Genomic DNA, 22,444 nt, shown 5'->3' with positions numbered 1-22,444 from the left:
ACCAGGTTATGATGCAGCCAGTCATTGTACTCTTCAATGTGCATCTTAGAAGTTTGTCCAAGTTTTAGATGACATGCCAAATCATGCAAACTTATCTGAAAAGTAGAGGCTCTGTCATGCCTTTTTTGTAATGATAATTACATGCTGGACCTAAGACAGATGCTCTGAAATGTTAATGCTTAGGAATGAGTTCTTGAAGCTAGATCCTGGGCCACCAGGAATATCTCAAGCTACCTGAAGAAAGTTCTAACACCCAATTAAACCATTCTCTGAGATCTACTGGCTGTCAAAATTATCAAAAGAGCTTGAATGTATGTGTGATTCATAATTTTTAAAACTGTTTAATCTTTAAAAGAGTTGCAAGTATTTATTGGAATTATTGGAAAATATTTGTTAATTTAGAGGTGTTTAGTTATCTTAACAATTACATACATTTAATTAATTCCAAATAATGTAAATTACTTCAAAACTTGCACCTGTCCTTCACAACTCTTCACCTCCATGGAAATGAATGGGCTTGTTGTTGCTGCATGTGGACTAATATGCTGCAAGATCAACACCAATATTTTCTGACATAATTGCTTTAGAAACTGTAGGCAATAGTAACAATCATGAAGATATCTTAGGAGGCTTGTAATGTTTACGTGAATATGAAAGTTTCACAGAAGTAATTTAGTATATCAATCTAGAGATCTCTGAAAAATAAAATTTCACATTAATGATTGTGATATTTTATGAAGATAGAGTTGATCTGTATGTTGCCACATTTATTGTAGTTGCTTATCTTTCATATTTTGTAATTTAACTACTTTTGGTGAAATTCAGTGATGAAATATGTCATTGATGGGTGAATATGGCAGGTTGTGTATTAGGGCGCCCTTTCCCTTCTTGAATTGTTTCTCTTAAAGTTAGAAATGGGCGGGGTCTGTGTATTTAAATAAAATGTCATCTGTGATCATAGGTTTCAGATAACTATATTTTACACATCTTAGTTTCTAAAGTATTTTCCTTTGAAGCGCCATAAATATTTGAAATACCTGCCTTGATTTAGTGTTTAAAAATGTTCTTTAATAATATATGTATTTGCCTCCTGGTCTCCAGTTATCATGGTCTGTCCTTACAATATGTACAGATATAATTTTATGTTTGTTAGAAACAACAGGAAGACATCAGGCACTGGAATTAGCATGCAAAAATTGACCTTTTATGTTGAAGCTCAAAACTGAAATAACAACAGTTACCTTTTGTTTTGATGCAGTATTAGTTGAGGCTAAAATATTTCAGATTCCACTTCTATAATGCTGTTCATTAAGAATTGCACTCTGGCTTTAATGCTGTCAAAAAAATAACATGTTTTGCCATGATTAAATAGCAGAATGATAGTCGGTTCAGTGCTTTTCAGAGAGAGGTTGAATCAACTTTTTACTGCAGAAACAATTCAAAAGTGATGCTCTGTGAGGAGTGCTTGCATCCCGCTGAGTTGTCAACTGGCACAAAGCCAGGCACGCAAAGGCTTGTCATCTCAGGCAACAGTTAAAGCATGTGCATTGTAAAAACTGTCCTGTCATGCGTGATTTCATAATTGAAAAACATACCTCGTTATAAAACTTGGTTGGCTGCTTGATTACATTTTTGCTCTTTTTTTTTGCTTTAGTTCTTACTACTTTGCTACTCTTGTTGGAATTTGAGATAATTTTGGCATAACTTTCCACATGATTTGGACAGATTGAACTACTAGGTATGCTATTAGCTCAAACAGAATTTTTTAAAGAATTGTATTTTACATTAAAAGAGACTCTTACGAATTCCCTAAGATGACAAACCTATCCATTTGTTGTGTACTGTATTTAATTTGGTTGAATGACTCCAGTTTAATTCCATCAAGATTTAGAAAGTATGATCTAATTGTAAAAGATGTTGCTGCTGATATTACAGAAGTTAAAGTATAGTGAAATAATTCTGCTATTGTACATTAATTTTGAAAAAAGTACTCTTTTTAAAACTGAGAATTTACTTGTAACTTACAGATGGTTATGTATTATCATTTAAGACTGTAAAACCATAAAGCATAGGAGCATAATTAGGCCATTAGGCCCGTCAAGACTGTTCAACCATTCAATCATGGCTGATTTATTTTCCTTCTCAATCAATTCTTCTGTCTTCTCCCAGTAACCTTCATCACCCTTATTAAGAATCTATCAAGTACCTATCAACCTCTGCTTTAAGTATACCCAATAACTTGCCTTCCACAGCCATTTGTGGCAATGAATTCTACAGATTCATCACCCTCCAGCTAAAGAAATTCCTCCTCATCTCTGTTCTGAAGGGATGTTCTTTAATTCTGAGGTTGTGTCCTTTGGTCCTAGACTATTGGGAACATCTTCTGCATGTCCACTTGATTTAGACCTTTCAATATTTGTTAGACTTCAATGAGAAATCTAAACTTCATTAAGTACAGGCACAGAATCATCAAAAACACATTTAACCCTTTCATTTCTGGGATAGTTCATGTACTCCTGATCTGCACCTCTCCAATGCTTTCACACCCTTTATTAGATATGGACCTAAAAATTGCTCACTACACTCTAAATATAGTCTGACAAATGCCGTATGAATCCTCAGCATTACATCCTTGCAATGTTTATTGGTTTCAGATTTATTCCTCTGAAATCTGATTATTTGTAAACTGTAGTAGCTACACATTTTGATATTTTATGAATATACATTTTAAAAAAGAAGAGACCTACATTCATAAAGTATTTTCATGTTTCATGATGTTTTGGAGCTCTCTGCTACTAATTAAGTACTTCCTATATTGGATTGTTGTCCTGTGTGATACCTAATGGTCAATTTGTGCCCAGTAAGGTCACATAAAGAGCAATGTGCTAATGAATAAATGACCTATTTTGATTTTATTATTTGAAGTCTAAATGTTGGATCATGGCACTGATGTAAATGACCTTGCAATTTTTTCCAGAAAAATTCTATAAGGTACACTTTTAAGAATTGACATAGGTTTTACATCTCCAAAAATGACACCTCCAACTGCCACAGTACTTATAGTATTTATCACAGTAAATGATCACGACTGAAAATAAAATTGAAATAATAAAGCAATCGGAAAGAGGTGAAACGCCATTGGTCATTAGAAAAGTGTTAGGCTACATTCGGTCAACGATTGGAACAGTTTTAAAGGATAAAGTGAGAATAATGGAGCATGTGAAAGGCCCTGCCCTGATGAAAGCTACAATTATTACTAAGCAACACAGTGGTTTAATTATTGAAATGAAAAGGCTATTGATAATTTAGTGGCTAATAATATGTTTTACTATATGATAAGGATTTTTTCCTTTTTTTTAAACTGAACAGCTGTTTTTTTTCTGGTAGTGGGTTTAGATTTTTTTGCATAATAAAATTATCTTTTTTCAATATTATGTTTAAATTTAATTTATATGGATATGGGGATAATGAGACTATATTTATGATTCCAGTATATTGTAATCGATATATATAAAATATATCCTACTGTACTCTGTATTCTTTTATGTAAGAAATCAATAAAATATTGAAGAAAAGATAATTTGGTTAGACGATCAAAATCAGCATAATATGCCTATTAGCCTTACTTTAGTGTAAGAAAAGGCTCAAAGCCTTTTCAATGATTTAAAAGCTGCACATGCAACAAGTGAAGGTGATGAAGAATTTGTTGTGAGTAGGGGTTGCTTCAATCGTTTCAAAGTGTGGGCAAATTTTCATAATATTAAAGTGCATGGTGAAGCAGCGAGTGATGATGTAAGTGCTGCTAGTGATTTTCCTGAAATGTTGAAAAAAATTATTGAGGAGCAAGGTTATTTGCCAGACCAAATATTTAATGTAGACAAGACTGGCTTATTTTGGAAAAAAATGCCTGAAAGGACCTAGATTTCAAAAGAGGAAAAAAGTGCACCAGGGCATAAGGCATCAAAGGATAGGCTAATGTTATTGCTTGGGGGTAACGCCTCTGGGGATTTGACTAACTGACACTAAATAAGAACCGTATGTACCTATTCTGACTTACCTACAAATTCGACTTAAAGACAGATTTAGGAACAGATCTTGTTCGTAACCAGGGGACTGCCTGTATATTATAATGATTCTTATTTTGGAAAAATAAATTTTCTAACCTAGGTCTAAGCTCTGAAATTTGTTAGTCGTTTGAAATAATTATCCTGTAAATATGTGGTCATACAGGTCTGGTACTGTTGACTAGAAATTTAGAAATATTTGCTCAAATCCTTCAACCCTATGCCACTAGTTAAAGAGATGATTGCTGATTTGTGACCAATCTGCATATATCTCCATTGGTTTACAAGAATCTCTCTGTCTCAGATTCAACCGACCAAGTGTTAATTAACAAATGTAGATGCCACCTTTTGTGTGAAGAAATATTTCCTAACTCACTCTTGAAAATCTTAGAAGAATTTTTTAAATCATGCCTTTTGCTTCTGGACTCCAGATGAAAGTTGTTTATGTTGCCTACCCTAACAGTTTTTCTTGATGTCTTGAAGATTCAATTAAATCTATTCTTAATTTGTGTAGTTTCTCCTCTTAATTTATCCTTCGGAATCTATATATCTGTATCCTTTGTAAGGTGTGTTCAAAACTGCTCATTACTCCAGATTTACTCTAACTAGGGTTTTGTGCAACAGTATTTGTGTAGCATAATTCATCCTCGCATTTAGTAAAGAGGTTCTCTTATTCATTATCTCAAAGCATAATAAATGGCAATTTTTGTAGTCCCAAAACAGATTTCTAACTTCTGTGCTTATCTAGTTATTTTTGGATTTTTTTAAAATAGTGGAATGGCATTTGCAATTTTCCAATCAAGTTAATAAACTGAGAGAAAATTGGAAGAATATTTTTAGTGTTTCCACAGTGTTATTTCATTAATCCATTATTGTGTGAGATAGAAATGATCTAATTGTGGTCTGTCACTTTGGTGTTATGTATTTTTCATCTTTATAGTATTTTAAATTTGTGAATTTTGGTGAGACTCCATCCCTTATTTAATATTTTGGGGGCATTGTTAGCATGCTACACTCTTCCTCTTCTTGCAATACTATTAATTATTCATTATTATTAAGATATTTCTTATTTTCATTTTGAAATTCAGTTATTAGCTTTCAAGGAATTGATATAATTATATTCTTTGCTCTAATAACATCGTAAAAAGTGTTTATTGTAGATTTAATATCCTTTTCAAATTTCTCTTTCTATATCCTTTTATACCTCTTATCAAATGCAACATCTTTTTTTTCTTTTGTTATCAATCTCTCCAGTCTGGTTGCTGGATTGGAGGTAAATTGTGCATTTTATATGTTTCTTTTCGTTCTAGATTGTTCTTTATATCTTTAGTTGTTTTGTCAACTTTTTTGTTAAATTTTTCATTGAATTATTCTCTCCAATCCAACTTTATGTTGATTTACTTAACTTACTAATAGTTGTTTAGTTCTGTTAAATGAGAAAGAAATCAATTGTCAATATGTGACATTGGTAATAACATGTCATGTGAAGTAATCTCTTTTGAAGTTGAAAATAAGAGCCAGTCAGTTTAGGGATGTCTTAAAATAAAGAGCTCTTACCTTGTATAGGCTTCTGCTGCCCATGATGCACTGATCTGAGGAAAATAAATACAAAAAACTTAAAGGACTGTTGCGTCTGTGTACTCTTCCTATTGGAATGCTGTTTGGTGTTTGGAGCAGGAAACAAATTTGCCACAGTCCTATTTCTTTCTGAAGAAGTATAGAGGGTGGAGTTGATCTTGCTCACGTTATTTATTTCTCGTGCCTAGAACTGAATAAACCCTTGTAGCAAAGTAGAGGAGTTTTAAATAAAAACATTATCTGATTCATATTGAAAATGTTTTAAATACATGTGAAATAAAATAGTCAAACATTAAACACCTTTCCATTTAAAGCAAAAAGCTAAGAGTAATTTTGACTGCTGAATTGTCTATTTACAAAGTTCTGGTGAATTCTGAAGGAAATTTGATTTGAACAATGCTTTCATGTTCTTGTTTCAGGTTCTGTTGAATTTGAAGAATGTAACATATCCAATGCTTTAGAAGGTAAATGTGCTTTTATTAAATATTAAGATGTCACTTTGATTAATGTGATTGGAAATTAATACATTATTTTAATATGTTAATATTGCATGCTAATAAGGAAAGTTTTCAATAACATTACATAGTGCCTTACAATGCTCACATATTAAATAATGGATTCTTTCTTAATGCTACTCACAATTCGGATTCTTTTATCCCTTTATCATATTTCTCCTTCCCATCACTCTGCTTTCTTCTTCCCATTGCATAGCATTCTGCTTCTTCATTCTTTGCTTTTCCCCTGTCTGATCTATTACTTATACTCTGATATATCGCCCTCTCACAACTTCAGCTCTCTCCCTTTTCTTTCTGTCTGTTCCTCTCCTACCTTCCCCTCTTTCTGTGTCTTCTACTTCCATGCTCCCCCTCTCTTCATGACCTTTACTCGCTCTGCCCTCACATCTTTCTTTGCTATAACTATACTTACCCTGCTATTTTCCCTATTTGTCTCTCTACTCTGCTTTTCCTCTCTTTATCCACCTCTCTTCTGCTCTCTATGCCCTCCTGTCTTTTTCTCCCCACTTCTCCCAAAGACAAAACATCTTCCTTGGACCACTGAAATTAATTGTTTCTGTTTTTGTTTAATAATGCAGTTAAATCTGCAAATATCATGGTTGCTCTTTTTAATCTCTTGTTACACATATGCTCTTGATGAGTCATGGAATTAGATGTTCATAAAGTTATTCTTTCAAATTCCTGACAGTGATAATTTTTCTTGCTCTACACGGAGCCAGAGATGACTTCACACAGCATCATAATAAGATTTAATTTGCACTTGCCTTAATAGGGATTTCTTTCTGTCATCAGTTTTTTTTCCCTGTACTCCAAGCAACAATAAATTAAAATGCCTCATTTTACACTTACTCACCAGGAGCTCATTTCTTATGTATCTTCTTCCATATCAACAAAATATAGCTGACTGTAATGCTAAGAGGAAAATAGGACAAGGGTAGAGAAATTTTTTTTTTCTTTTCCTTCTCCACTTTGCACTGATGATGCCATAGTCTCTGCACGGTTGGAAAATGGTGCCTCTTAAAACACAATGCTGTTTATTGACTTCAGTTCAACATTCAATGTGATCATACCTGAGAAGCTGGCGGGTAAACTGTCCATGTTGGGTCTCAACACCTCTCTCTGTAACTGGATCCTAGAGTTCTTGATAGAAGGACCACAGTTAGTCTGTGTTGGGAGGACATCTATAACTCCATCCTGCTGAAAACTGGCAGGGTTGCGTGCTCAGCCCGCTGCTGATGCATGACTGTTTTGCCAAATCCAGTTTAAAACTAAATCATCAAGTTTGCTGATGACCCAACAGTGATTGGCCTCATCTACAATTGAGACAAGATGGCATTCAGAGAGGAGGTAGAGTGGCTGGTAGAATGGTGCAAGCACAACAACTTGAGATTCAATGTGGACAAGACCAAAGAGATGACTGTGGACTTTAGGAAAATGCAGTCTGATCACTCCTCATTGTACATACGTGGCTCCTCCCATCTGATCCCAATGATCTCTTGAACTCCTTATCATCAGGCAGGAGATACTGTAGCATTAGGACAAGAACTGTTAGGATGGAAAATAGCTTCTTCTTCTTCCAGGCCATAAGACTACTGAACTCACTGCCACCATCCAGATTTAATCACATGTGAAGCACCAGTGATGTAATACTGTTTACTTTTTAACTTGTATCATATGTGCATCTTATTATTTGTTAATTTATTTATGGTAATAGTAGTTTATGTGTTATGTGTACATATTGGTCCAGAAGTACATTCTCATTTGGCAGTATGCACATGAACAGTTGAATGACAATAAACTTAAACTTGAACTTGAGATGTTTTCCATTCTGCAATTGCCTCTCCCTTTTCTTCGCTACCCATTTCTTTCTTCCCCTCTCCACCGTTTCTCACAAGTACTCTCTCATTTTACTCCTTCGGCATCCACGAGAAGTAAAGAAAATTACAAAGGGGATGGAGTGCTCTTATCGTCCATCTTGAGAGACATGGAGAACTATTTTAAAATAAATTATTCCACTCCCCTTTGGAAAGAACATCTTAAGTACTCACTTAGCATCATCTCTTGGATAGTTTGGTTCTGAGCAGACCAGCTAGAGTCATAGTACACTACTGCACAGAAACATGCCCTTTGGCCCATCTAGTCCATGCCAAACTATTCCTTTGACATGTACCTGCACTGAATCATAGAAACATAGAAAATAGGTGCAGGAGTAGACCATTCAGCCCTTTGAGCCTGCATCGCCATTCAGTATGATCATGGCTGATCATCCGACTCAGGACCCTGTACCCGCTTTCTCTCCATACCCCCTGATCACTTTAGCCACAAGGGCCATATCTAACTTCCTCTTAAATATAGCCAATGAACCGGCCTCAACTGTTTCCTGTGGCAGAGAATTCCACAGATTCACCACTCTCTGTGAAGAAGTTTCTCCTCATCTGTCCTAAAAGGCCTCCTCTTTATCCTTAAACAGTGACCCCTCGTTCTGGACTTCCCCAACATCGGAAACAATCTTCCTGCATCTAGCCTGTCCAATCCCTTCAGAATTTTATACGTTTCAATAAGATCACCCCTCAATCTTCTAAATTCCAGTGAGAATAAGCCTAGTCGATCCACTCTTTCTTCATATGAAAGTCCTGCCATCCCAGGAATCAATCTGGTGAACCTTCTCTGTACTCCCTCTATGGCAAGAATGTTTTTCCTCAGATTAGGGGACCAAAACTGCGCACAATATTCTAGGTGCGGTCTCACCAAGGCCTTGTACAACTAATCAAACTATTTTTTTTGTTGCTGGATTGAATTTGTTGAATGTTGTTTGAAATGCAGGGGTCAAGAAGACTAGAAAGAAAACTTTTGGAATACCTGGACGAATGAAAAGAGACAAAGATACAGATTCAGTGTGAGTTCATGTTTTAATGGTTTGCGTACAGCAGTTTATTGTAGCATATGAGCATAGGAAAATGGAACAGGAATGTGCCATATGGCCCTTTGAACCTGTTGTTATTTGATAAGCTCATGGCTGAACCTCTACTTTATTCGCTTTCCTACCCAATTTTCATATCTGTTTCCAAAAGTCTTGAGCATATCTAACTAAAGAACATCCACAGCCCTCTGATTTAGATAATTTCAAAAGTTTACAAATAACTCTGTAAAGAAAAGGAGTATCTCCTCATTGTTGTCTTAAAAGTTTGATTTTCATTTTGAATCATTGCTCCCTAGTTCCAGACTGCCTCTGATGGAAAAGAGGTTCTTGTCTACTCTGTCAATCTTTTTTCAGAATCTATATCATGCAGTGAAATCCTCTCTTATTCTTCTATGTTCCATTAAGGATAAAGCTTAGTCAGGTGTTCTTTCAAGGACAACTGCATCATCCACCATCCCAGAAATTGATCTTATGATTTTGTACTGGATTAACTCCAAAGCCAATATGGAGATCAAATTTTCACATAGTCTTCGAAATGTGATCACACCAAAGCCATTTACAAACTCAGGAAGGCATTCAAAACCAAAATAAATTGCAGATGCTGAATCTTATTAAATAAAAACAAGAAATACAGGAAATACTCAGCAAGTCATCATATGAATACCTTTCATCAGAAAATTAGCCATGATACAAGTGGGTGGTGGTGCATTCTCATAGAAGGTGGTAAAGGTTTATTAATCATAATTTATTTGTCTGAAGGAGATTTAATTAGGAGTAAATATTCAGAGTTGTTGAGGGAGAAATATAAACAATACTGAGAACATTGCATTTACTGGAGATCTAAAATAAAGGAGAATGCTGAAAACACTCGGCTGTTCTGGCAGCATCAGTGAAGAGGGAACATGGAATTACAAGCTTTTATCAGAGGTATCCAATTCTGATGCAAACTGAAAGGACTGTCTTTTTTTCTAAAATCATTGAATACATTGTTAAGTGTTGAGGGCTACAATACGTATGGATGGAAAGTGAAATGCTAAACCTCAAGCCTATGTTGGTTTGTGTTGGAGGGCAGAGTCAGAGTTCAAAGAAAATATGTTTGTTTAGAGAGAATTGATACTGTCAGAGAAGAGCTCTTCATTTGCTAGGAAGAGGTGTTGAGGACTGCAGTAATAGGACTCCTGTAATGGATAACATGAATATCTGTCTTACCTTCCACAGTCAGTTTTGTCTCCTAAATTTAGCTGTGATCTCTGTTCCCTGGTATATCCTCCCCTTTCTTGATAGGGACCTTGAGGTTTGGAGTTATGACTTAAGCTTTGCACCACCAAGTATTATGATTTTAACAAGAAGATAATCTACTCTTGAGATTTTGCTATTTTTGCTATTTATTAAGGTACAGCCATCTCCATTTCTTGTTGGTCAAAAATACTGTCCCGAATAGGCTTCTGTAAATTGGACTGATTCATGATAAGGAGTTCTTCAGAGTGTTCTTTCCAGTGGGTATTATCTGCCTGTATGGCACACTCTGCAGCTCAATTGACCAGTAGTGGATTGAATCAGAATCAGGTTTAGTATTACCAGCATGTGATACGAAATTTGTTAACTTAGCAGCAGCAGTTCAATGCAATACATAATCTAGCAGAGAGGAAATAAAATAAAATAAAACATAATAATAAATAAACAAGTAAATCAATTACTTATATTAAATAGATTAAAAAAAAGAGCAAGAACAGAAGTACTGTATATTTTTTTTAAAAGTGAGGTAGTGTCCAAAGCTTCAATGTCCAATATTTAGGAAGGGTGAAGTGAGCCTCTTTGCTCTGATTTATGTCAAACTTTATTAACCAGGCAAATGATGAGTATTCTACTACACTCTTAACCTGTGATTCATGGATGGTGGAAAGGTTTTGCTTTTGTAGCCTCAGTATATATCTGGCTGGCCCTGCTGAATTTTTGGTCGGTGGTGATCTCTAATATGTTGGGGATTTGGTGGTGCCATACTAATATAATTCAATGTCAGGAATAAATGTTTTTTGACAGAAATGGCCTTTACTTTGCGTATGTGATGTGAGACATTTCTTGTTTGTGATCATCTACTTCTTGAATACTGTTGAGATATTGCATGCAGGCATAAGAACAATTCCTAATTTCAACTTGTTTTAGAAATTGATACTTTCAAGAGCTTGGCACTTGGGAGTCTTACAGGTAGACCCTTTATTAAAATGAAGGGAGAAAAATAACATCCAACTAATGATGGAAATATTCACGCCCTCAGTTTGTCTGTTCTTTAAAAAAAGTTGTTAATATTATGATTGTGATTTACTCAATCTTCTTTTATTCATCTTAGGTGACACAATGCATGGATCTTGATTCTAAATTTGTCAGTTAAGATCTAGTAGTACTTTAAAAAATGGAAAATATTACTTATCCTTTTGTAGAATTTTTTTTGGAAACAAATTATATTGCTTGAGGAGCTGTCATTTGCAACATGTATTTCGCTGCCCCTTCATGGTACATTTACCTCTACTATTTGTGACATGTCTATCTAACATATAAAAAAAACCTGTCAGCTGTTTAACAGGAATATCAAAAAGTTAATTTAATGCAATAATTACCCTTCATTTTAAGAACAGTTGATTTACAAATTTATGCAATCTCAATTATTTAGCTGAATATCACTCTTCATTAAAATTCAAATTTTTCCTGGTCAATAAAGGCTGAGGTTATTTGTTTAATTTTTTTTCTCAGTGTAAAGTAACTACTACAGCCTCTCTAGATTTTATTCTATTCCTTTCTATCTGTGGCGAGAAATGTTTAGAATATTGATGTACTAAGCTGAGATAGTTAGATGCATCACACAGCCCCTCTACAAAGCTCTAGCATAGCCCCAATTACATCTCCGGGTTGTGAGGTAGTTATGACATCAAGAGCTCAAATATGAATTAATTTGTTAAATACGGTATTGTATATTAAAAATAAAGGTCTCAAGAATAAATGTAACTTCTGAAAATATTAGTTTTTATTTTGCATATTCATGATTAAAATATATACAGTAACTGTAATTTCACTCCGTTTTATTTCTCTGACAGGGAATCTCCAGATGCTGATTCAGTTGTAAGTAGACTAAGCAAAAGTAGAAATCTCAAGGGTCATAGGACCATGACAGCAAATACTATATTTAGTAAATTGATCAATTTTGAACACATGCTACAAATATATGTTTGCAGATTACCATAGTTAAAATAGAGCAGTAGAATTTTGATGATTGACCAAATGTGGCTAAATTTTTCGCTAGAGGCAAATACATATATAGATGTGAAAATAGTTCAGTTTGCTTTCTGGCTTTGTAAAGACCACAGAAAGAAATTATGAAAAATCCTTAAAAATAGAGTTCACTCTGTAACTTTGCTGGATCCTCTTGACAATGGAAGTTACAGGAAATTAATAGTTGATTTCTCCCAGTGCTTCAAATTAAAGATATTAGAACTTTAATTATTTGGAACTATAGGGTTAACTATAAGATCGTAAATAGCCCATTGAAATGAATGAGAGAAATTTGGAGAAAGTATTTATCTGATTTAATTAAGTAAAATGCTTTTGTGTGTCTGTTTTTAGTCCGAATTGGGTTTATCGTTACTGACATACGTTGTGAAATTTATTGTTTTATAGCCACATGGTGCAAGACCAGTAAATGTCTCTGTTACTAAAATAGATAAATAATACAAAAGAGGAATAATGAAGCAGTGTTCATGGATTATTCAGAAATCTATGGTATTGGGAAGAACTTGTTTACTATCACCTCTTCTGGGGCGTAGACCATGGACAGCAGCTTGCCAGAGTCCTCTGTCTTGAGCCATTTTTTCAAGTTGTAGCCCATCTTCTTGGTGTCTTCTAGGCAAAGATCCTTCTTTTCCTAGGGATGAGGTCTTTGGGACCTCTGTTGGCATTTCTGTAGCTCTGGGTTTTTACGGGGTGGTGTTGCTAACTCCATGCCCAACCCTCTTCCTTTTGCAGCTGGGCTTGGGGCCGAAGATGATGGAGAGAGGGGAAGAAGCTTATTCCTAAAACACTGAGTGTGGGTCTTCAGACTCTTGTACCTCCCACCATATCTTGGTAATAAGAAAAGGGCATGTCACACCTGGTGAGGGCCACTTACGATGGAAACTGCCTTCTTGGAGATGTCCTTGTTGGTGAGGAGAGTTGTGCCTGTGATGGAGCTGGTTGAGTTTACAACCCACTCTAGCCTCTTGATCCTGTGCGTAGGAGCCTCCATAACTGGTAGTGATGCAACCAGTCAGAAGGCTCTCTACCACGTCTCTATAGAAACTGCTATTGAAGTAGAATAAGTGACATGCCATCTTAGTACATATATACATGAAACTATTACCCTTTCCATCACTGACCCCTCAAGGAGGGCTAGTGAGTGTTCTCCTGACATTGACAAATATTCATTAAAAACAACACTTTTGACAGCCTCACTAATTGTCAGTGTCATTCTCTCATCAAAACCAACTTCCCAGCAGAAAACTGCACTGCAAACTATACTCTGAAAGACATTTATACAGGTACATGGATAGGAAAGAATTAGACATGGGTCGAAACAGGCAAATGGGATAAGCTCAGGACTTCGGTCAGCATGGACATTAGGCCAAAGGACTTGCTCTCTGTGCTAGGCAATTCAGTAACATTTATTTAATGAAAAGACAGTTTCTGTAGAATAAGTATGCTCAGCCCCCCACAAAAATAGTGTTTACTGGTAGATATTTTGTATTTTTATGCACAATTTTAATGGTCTGATAGTAAGTGGCAGAGATCCAATTGAAAAAGATGATTCCCATTATGGTTAACCATTATATTTTTCTCTTTCTTCAACAGAATATGCCAGAGGTGGATGAGGAGGGTTACTGTATCAAGCCAGAAGTGAATCAAACTAATATCCTTAACCTGAACTTACTAATGTTGAAAATTATTGTTGGGCAGTTAATGAGGTTCACTGTAATAGTTTGTACATGTCAGTCAACAAGCTACTATTCAGAATAAAGTAAAGAAATGTTGATTTCTAATTGATATATACAGCTGTGAAAAAATCTTTTTTCATGAAATAGAATTCACCAAATTTGATATTTAAACAACTAATTTTTAATTTCTTTTCCCCATTCATTCAAGTAACGCTTTCTAAATAATAACAATGTACTGTTTCAAACTTTTCTCTCCCCTCCTCGCACAGTGTCTCCTGAAGTTCACTTACTATTAATATCTAAAAGCAGTATTCTCTGGTTAGTCCTGCCATAGAATAAAAATTTCCTTATATTCTAGCAGTTTCTTGCTTTATTTTGAACACTTCCATCTAACCCTCCCCAGCTACTTTTGATACGGAAGAGTAAACTGACTTTGTTTTCACTTGTGAGAATGACACCTCTAAGGCAGTGACTTCTTTCCTTAAGTGTGGTATCTAGAACTGAATAAAATATTAGCAGCACAGACTTTTACACCTTGTTTACTTTCCCACTCGAATCCCATATCTCTTAATTTCATTATTAACCAGAAACTTTTCATTGTCAGGCTTGAATGTACTCAGTAAATGAGCAATCACAAGAATCTGAAGAGGAGAATTGTAAAGAATTGGAATTGGTTTATTATTGTTACATGCACTGTGATACAGTCTAAAGCTTATCTTCATACTGTTCAAACAGATTAATTCATTACACAGTGCATTGTGATAGTAAATCAATAACAGAATACAGAGTGCAGATTGACAATAAGGTGCAAGATCATAACAAGATAGATTGTGGGTTCAAGAGTCTATCTTATTGTCATTTGGAACCATTCAATAGACTTATAACTGCAGTGTAGAAGCTGATCTTAAATATGGTGGTGCATGCTTTCAGGCTTTTGCATCTTCTGCTTGAAGTGAGCAAGGAGAAGAAAGAATGTCAGGGTTGTGTGGCATCCTTGATTATATCAGCTACTTTACTGAGACAGCAAGAAATATAGACAGAGGCCACGGAGGGGAGGCTGATCTTTATGATGTGCTGAACTATGTCCACAGCGATCTGCGGTTTCTTGCAGTCACAGGCAGATCAGTTGCTAACCAATGCTTTGATGGATCCACAAAGGATGCTTTCTATGGGACATCAATAAAAATTGATACAGATTGATGGGAACATGCCAAATTTCTTCAACCTCCTAAGGAAGTGGAGGCTTTGGTGAGATTTCTTGGTTGTGGCATCTATGTAGTTGGATCTGGATAGGCTACTGGTGGTGGTCACTCTTAAGAATCTGAAGCCCTTAATTTCAACATCTTTAATGAAAACAGGACCATGTCCACTGCCCACCTCCCTTCCTGAAGCTAACAACCAGCTCTTTTATTTTTGACGACATTGAGGGAAAGATTGTTGTCATGACACTGTGTTACTAAGCTCTCTATCTCCCTCCTGTACTCTCTCACATACTTATTTGTGACATGGCCCACTTTGATGGTATCGTCCACAAACTTGGAGCAGGAACACAATGTACAGAGTGTAGAGTAGGGGGCTGAGGGAACAGTCTTATGGGATGTAAGTGTTGAATAATTGTGGTGGAGATATTGCTGCCTATCCTAACTGATTGTGGTCCACTGATCAAGAAGTCGAAGATCCAGTTGCAGAGGGAGGAGTTTTGTGATAAGTTTGCATGAAATTATAATTTTGAAAGTGGACTTGTAGTTAATAAGCAATAGTCCAACGTCCCAGTTACTGTCCCAGTTGCTCGCATATCTCAGTTCAACACTTTATGCTGAACTATCTATTGGATTTCTATGCTTTCCCACTATGGGAAACAATAACTTGGCATCTGTCCTATTAGTCCCTCTATCTCGTATACCTCATCACCTCCCATTCTTTTAAATTCCAGGGATTATAGTCCAAACTGTAATATGTTGGCGCCTGGCCTAGTGGGCAAGGCATCAGATTAGTAACCTGAAGGTCACTGGTTCGAGCCTCAGCTGAGGCAGCGTGTTTGTGTCCTTGAGCAAGGCACTACATTGGTCTGCGACGTCACTGGTGCCAAGCTGCATGGGTCCTTGTGCCGTTCCCTTGGACAACATTGGTGGCGTGGAGAGGGGAAGGCCTGCAGCTTGGGCAACTGCCGGTCTCCCATACAACCCTGCCCAGGCCTGCGCCCTGGAAACCCCAGGCGCAGATCCATGGTCTCTCGAGACTGACAGATGCCACCACATAGTCCAAACCTAATATAGGATAATTGTCTCATGCTGTCTTGTTTCCAAGGTAAATGCATCCCTCATGAGATGCAGAGCTCAAAACTGCACAAAGTACTCATTCTGAGGTTTCACCAAAGTCATGCACAGTTTAATTTCTTTTACAGTACTGTGCAAAAAGTCTTCGGCACATGTATATAGCTAGGGCGCCTAAGACTATTGCACAGTACTTTATTTGTCAACATGGAGCATAGAATGAGTTTGTAAATCTGGCAGGAGGGAAGTATATTGGGAATGTAGAGATTGGAGCACTGCGGGAGGTGTGTGCAACAGGTGGCAAAAGGGAGTGCCAGGGGTATGGGTGGATGGCTTGGGTGCAGGCACACCCATCCCTGGGACATCAGGCAAGGTCATTTGATTCCGAACAATTGCTCATTGCAGAATGTCTCAATGGTGCTTGCTGCTCCCTCCCCTCTCTCTTCCCTTTTTCCCAATTATGATTCCTATCTCCCTGTCCCCTTCCCACTCTTAGTCCACTCTAGAAACACTTATCAGAATCAGATTTATCATCACTCACCTGTGTCATGAAATTTGTTGTTTTTTTTTTGCAGCAGTTCAGTGCAATACATAAAAAATTACTGCAGTACCCTGCAAAAAACTTTGGTACCTAAGTTGCATATATGTGCCCAAGACTTTTGCAGAGTAAAGTATTTTCCAGCCCCCTTGTATTAAAAGGCAACTCATGGGTCTCAGCAGACTCACACATTCCTAACTATTTTGCGTTTCCACATGCCTGTTTTCCTAATTTCTTAAGTTGGAACTCTAAAACTCTTCTCTGTACCAGCATTTGCCAGTTATTGCAGTTTTAAAGTTGTTTTTCTGTTCTTCTCATGAGAAGTGTATATCCTTATTCTTCATTTTGCACCACTTTCCCTACCTGTTTCACCTGCCTCAATTCTTAAGGAGACATTTTCTATTAATTCATTTTCCTACCTAGTTTTGTTTTATTAAGAAACATGGATGTGTTTCATTCTTTTCTAGCATCCATGCCATTGACGTAAATTGTGACAGCTCGTCCCAGTATCCTGTACACTACCTTGTTGAATGGTCTTGGCCCGAAACATCAACTCTTTATTCCTCTCCATAGATGCTGCCTGATCTGCTGCGTTCTCCAGCATTTTATTTGTATTACTCCTGTATCCTAGCCCTTTTCAGATTTGCCATCCACCCTACGGTCTTCGATCACATTTATAGAATGACATATTTTAACTGAGTTAGGTCAAAGGTCAAGGTTCTTGTATCAATGTATAATGTGTCTCCAAACTTGCCTGGCTTATGGTCACATCCTGGCCACTGCCCAAATATACCTATATAGGTGACCAAAGATGCATGACTACTTTGTGGATTATGGTGTTTAGGTAACTTTTGCCTTGCCTGATATATATAGTTGAGATTTCAGCTTTTGAGAGGGTTGCAGATGATGCAAAGAATCATTGCAAATGTAGTTGCCAAGCATCTCACTGATCTCAGCAAGCTCTCACAATTTGCAATATTTCTCCTGCTCTGCTATTTCATATCCTAGAAGATTTCTAGTCACTTGATTTTTATATCAACTAAAAGGTTAATAGTCCTTTGAAAGCATTTTGTGTTTTTAAGAGTGAAGTAGCTAGCACATTTATTAAGAAGTGATGCTAATACTCTTTTCCACAACAGTTTGTTGCATCATAGTAAAGTAGTAAATGGTACAGCTCTGTCATTGGAACTTGATCATTTTGTCCTCAGAACAGTTAGATGTTGTTGTTGTTTAGGGCTACAATCTCTGTAGAGTTATAAATTTGAACAACTTCTTGTTCCCTTAACTGATGCAAACATGCCAAAGAAAATAATTTTTATTCATCAAGTGATTCGGGCTCTGATGATGAGGAACCCAAAAAGTTCCATGTCCAAATTAAGCCCATGCAACCAAACAATGATGCAAACCACACATTAGAAGAACTGAAAGCTTCCATTGGGAATATTACACTTTCTCCTTCCCCATCTGTAAGTATTTTATGTTTGAGTATTAATATTTTAACTAACATTAAAAATTACTTACTGGATTTTGCAGATGCCACAGTAGTTAGTGGATCTCTTTACAGCGTCAGCAATCAATAATTGGGGTTCAATTCCTGCTGCACCCTGTAAGGAATTTGTACATTCTCCCCAGAACTATTTGGGTTTTCTCTGGGTGCTCCAGTTTTCTCACACATTCCAAAGACATACCGTTAGGGTTAGTGAGTTGTGGGTATGCTGCGTTGGCACCAAAAGCTTTGTAACACTTGTGGGCTGCCCAGCACAATCCTCGCTGATTTGATGTGACACAAACAAAGCATTTCACTGTATGGTTAGATGGACATGTGACAAATTAAGCTAATCTACATTCATTCACCATATATAGTGTAGTTTTGTAACCTTGTTTACACAATCAATAACCAAAGTTAGTGATAATGACAAAAGCATCCGAGATCTGCTTATGTTGCTCAGAAGAGATATCGTTAGAAGTGAAACATGATTTAAAGGTAAATATGGAACTTGGAGTCAACTTGCATCAAATAAATGTTGTATGTTTTTGATGCTTGTCTGCAGTTTTTTAATTTATCATTACTAATTAGCGTCCAATATGAAATAGTTTAATTTTTAAATGTCCCCTAAAATAGCCAAACAAACTGTTTGGTTATGAACTTCTGCAGTTTGTGAACTCAGCCCATTTCTTCAAGGGCAAATCAAGACAAACAATAAGTTCTACCCTAGCAAAGTTCTACCCTAAAATGCATTAAAATATCCTGTGCCATATTTCAGTTTTTATTTTAACTATCTGATTTGATATTTTGAATTAGCTTAAATTAGGTTCTTTGTCATCCATTATAACTGAATGTCAACTTGTACCTTTCAAACCATTAGTGATTCTGGTATATCTGAAACAAAAATTGTTATAGCATCAGTTTGGATAGTTATTTGTGTTTCATGAATTTTTGGGGTCGGTTTCTATCGATATCACTTGTCTCTGCATTTTCAAACTGGTCAAGTTTAAGGGAGTAGAGATTACACAATTATGTTAAATACTAAAAAAGCCTTATTCTCCTGAACTGGAGGTGATCAATTCCTTATGGTTCTTCAAATAAATCAGTTGTTAGTGTTAGTTTTAGGTTACAATTATGCACTTTCTACTAATCAGCTCAATGAATTTTGTAATGATGAGGGGAAATGTTGATGAAGAATGAAAAGTGAAGCTGCAGAAGAATTAATATACCTGTAGAAATACTTGCTAATAGTCAAAATTACTTTTATTCATATCAGATGTTTAAGTTAACCCTGGCATGCTTAATATTTGGCCTGAATTTAACGTGTATTTGGTCAGTATATTCTGAAGACTAATGGAATAATCATAAGGGCATAAGAAATAGAAATGGAAGTAGATTGGCTCCTTATGCCTGTTCTGCTATTCAATAAGGTCACTTCTATATTTTCCCTCAACAGTACTTTCTTGCACTAACCACATATTTCTTTAATATATGAAAAGAAATCTATCTGACTTGAATGATAGTGACTGTGCCTCTGCAACCCTGTTGGATAGTGAATTCCAAAGGTTAATTTTCTCTTGGTGAAGACGTTACTTCTCATATTTGTTCTTATTTTGAGACTTAGATCCTTAACTAAGTGGATAACAAAAATCTATTGTTAAAATCTTTCAGCCATTGTGATTCATTTCTTGCCTTTATTTTCTTAACTCTTATTATTCATTTTCTCAATGAAAGTGCTTAATTACACATCCTTAAATAAAAGTTATTGGAACTAAAGCAATGTAGTTTTTAAATATATTTTTTCAGAATCAGTTTTATTATCACCAGCATATGTTGTGAAATTTGTTAACTTAGCAGCAGCAGTTCAATACAATACATAATATGGAAAATAAATAAAATAAGTATATTGAATAGATTAAAAATTGTAAAACATATTTACAGAAGACAAAAAAGGAAGGCAGGTTAGCATTACCTAATTTCAGATTTTACTATTGGGCAGTTAATATTAGATATTTGTTATGTTGGTTGAAAGATGGGGGTGGATCTTTTGGCCCTTGTTGGGTGAGTTTAGAAACTAAATCGGTATCAGCTTATGCTCTGGGTTCTATTTTAGGGACTTCTTTCCCTTTTGCTCTTTCTAAATTGCCGAAACGAATTGACAACCCGATAGTTAAACATACTTTGCGTATATGGTTTCAATTTCGGAGATTTTTTGGGTTGACTCAATTCATTTTAAATAGTCCTATTGTATCTAATTGTTTTTTTCACCCTTCCATTATAGATCAAGCTTATTCGGCTTGGAAAACTAAGGGATTACTAAGATTTTCTGATTTATTTTTAGATAATTGTTTCATGTCTTTTGAGCAATTATCCAACAAATATAACTTGCCTAGATTTCATTTTTTTAGATATTTTTATACAGATTAGACATTTTTTAAGTTCTGTACTCTCTACGTTTCCAAATTTTGTGCCTTCAGATATTTTGGAGAGTTTATTTGAATTAGACCCTTTTCAAAAAGGGCTTATTTCAAAACTTTATAATATAATTATGAAGATACGTTCAGAGCCTCTTTATAAGACTAAAAAGGATTGGGAAAGAGAGCTTAGTCTTAGTATTTCTAGTGAGAATTGGGATAGAATTCTTCAATTAGTTAATACATCATCGTTATGTGCCAAACATTCATTAATACAATTTAAGGTCGTACATAGGGCCCATATGTCCAAGGATAAATTAGCTCATTTTTACTCTCATATTAGTCCTATTTGTGATAGATGTCATTCTGAAATTGCGTCTTTAACTCATATGTTTTGGTCTTGTTCATTTTTGGAGAAATATTGGAAAGATATTTTTGATATTATTTCTGCGGTTTTGAATATCGATTTACAACCTCATCCTATTACCGCAATTTTTGGTTTACCAATCTTAGACTCACTGCATTTATCTTCTTCTGCCCGTCGAATGATTGCATTTCTAACTCTGATGGCTAGAAGATCTATATTGTTGAATTGGAAAGAAATTAATCCTCCCACTGTATTTAATTGGTTCTCTCAAACTATGTTATGTTTAAATTTAGAAAAAATTAGAAGTGGTACTTTTGAGACTTCTATTAAATTTGAAAAGTTATGGAGACCATTTATTCAACATTTTCATATGATGTAATATGACCCTGTGCCAAGTTCATTTGATTTCCCAGCTTTTAGCTTATGGATTTTGAGAGGACCGGAAGTGACGGCATTGATGAATACTTATTTTTGTGAGATATTATAAACAGCCCCCCTTTTTTTCCTCTTTTTTGCTTCTTTTTTCTTCTATATTAGTTATTAGTTATTAGATTAGATTAGCTAGTTTGGCATTATATTTTTTTTGTTTTTTTTCTTTCTTTTTTCTGTTTTCTTTATATCATATATTATGAAATATTTAGACTTACTATGTTCATACATATATTTTATGGCTTATGTTTTGGTAAACTCATTTATATTGTAACTATTATGTATGTTTTTTTTCATATGTAATGGAATTTATATGTTGGTAATTTCTTTATCAATATATCATTTGTATTCTGTCCATATTACTAATATTAATAAAAATATTTAGAAAGAAAAGATTAAAAATTGTGCAAAAACAAATAATATATATTTAAAAACTGCTCACTCTCTCCACTTCTGATTCCTCTAAGAGGATTGGTATGTGTTCCTCCATCTTACCCTACCTGAATTCCACAATCAGCTCTTTCATCTTATTGACGTTGAGTGCAAGGTTGTAAATGCAACACCACTCCACTAGTTGGTATATTGCTCCTGTACGCCCTCTCGTCTCTATCTGAGATTTTACCAACAATGATTGTATCATCAGCAAATTTATAGATGCTATTTGAGCTATGCCTAGCCACACAGTGATAGGTATAGACAGAGTAGAGCAGTGGGCTAAGCACACACCCCTGAGGTGCACCAGTGTTGATCTTTAGCGAGGAGGAGATATTATCTCTAATACGTGCAGATTGTGGTCTTCCAGTTAGGAAGTTGAGGATCCAGTTGCAGAGGGAGGTACAGAGGCCCATGTTCTGTAACTTAGCAATCAGGATTTTGGGAACTTAAGAACTATCAGATCAGCT

The 22,444-nt window shown here is 35.6% G+C and overlaps 1 protein-coding gene across 4 annotated transcripts in view; it reads left to right on the top strand.

Annotated features, from left to right (window-relative positions):
• Window positions 1-22,444, top strand: part of fcho2 (FCH and mu domain containing endocytic adaptor 2) — a 208,967-nt gene that overhangs the window by 81,428 nt on the left and 105,095 nt on the right. For all 4 annotated transcript variants that reach the window (XM_059974581.1, XM_059974579.1, XM_059974578.1 and 1 more), the window contains 5 exons: window positions 6,062-6,106; window positions 8,981-9,053; window positions 12,167-12,191; window positions 13,953-14,012; window positions 18,145-18,312. In XM_059974581.1, coding sequence (XP_059830564.1) covers window positions 6,062-6,106; window positions 8,981-9,053; window positions 12,167-12,191; window positions 13,953-14,012; window positions 18,145-18,312 — 371 coding nt within the window. The remainder of the gene's footprint in view (window positions 1-6,061; window positions 6,107-8,980; window positions 9,054-12,166; window positions 12,192-13,952; window positions 14,013-18,144; window positions 18,313-22,444) is intronic.

This window comes from Hypanus sabinus, chromosome 7 (genome assembly GCF_030144855.1).
Source record: "Hypanus sabinus isolate sHypSab1 chromosome 7, sHypSab1.hap1, whole genome shotgun sequence".
Taxonomy (NCBI): Eukaryota; Metazoa; Chordata; class Chondrichthyes; order Myliobatiformes; family Dasyatidae; genus Hypanus; species Hypanus sabinus.
This window is presented reverse-complemented; position numbering and strand designations above follow the sequence as displayed.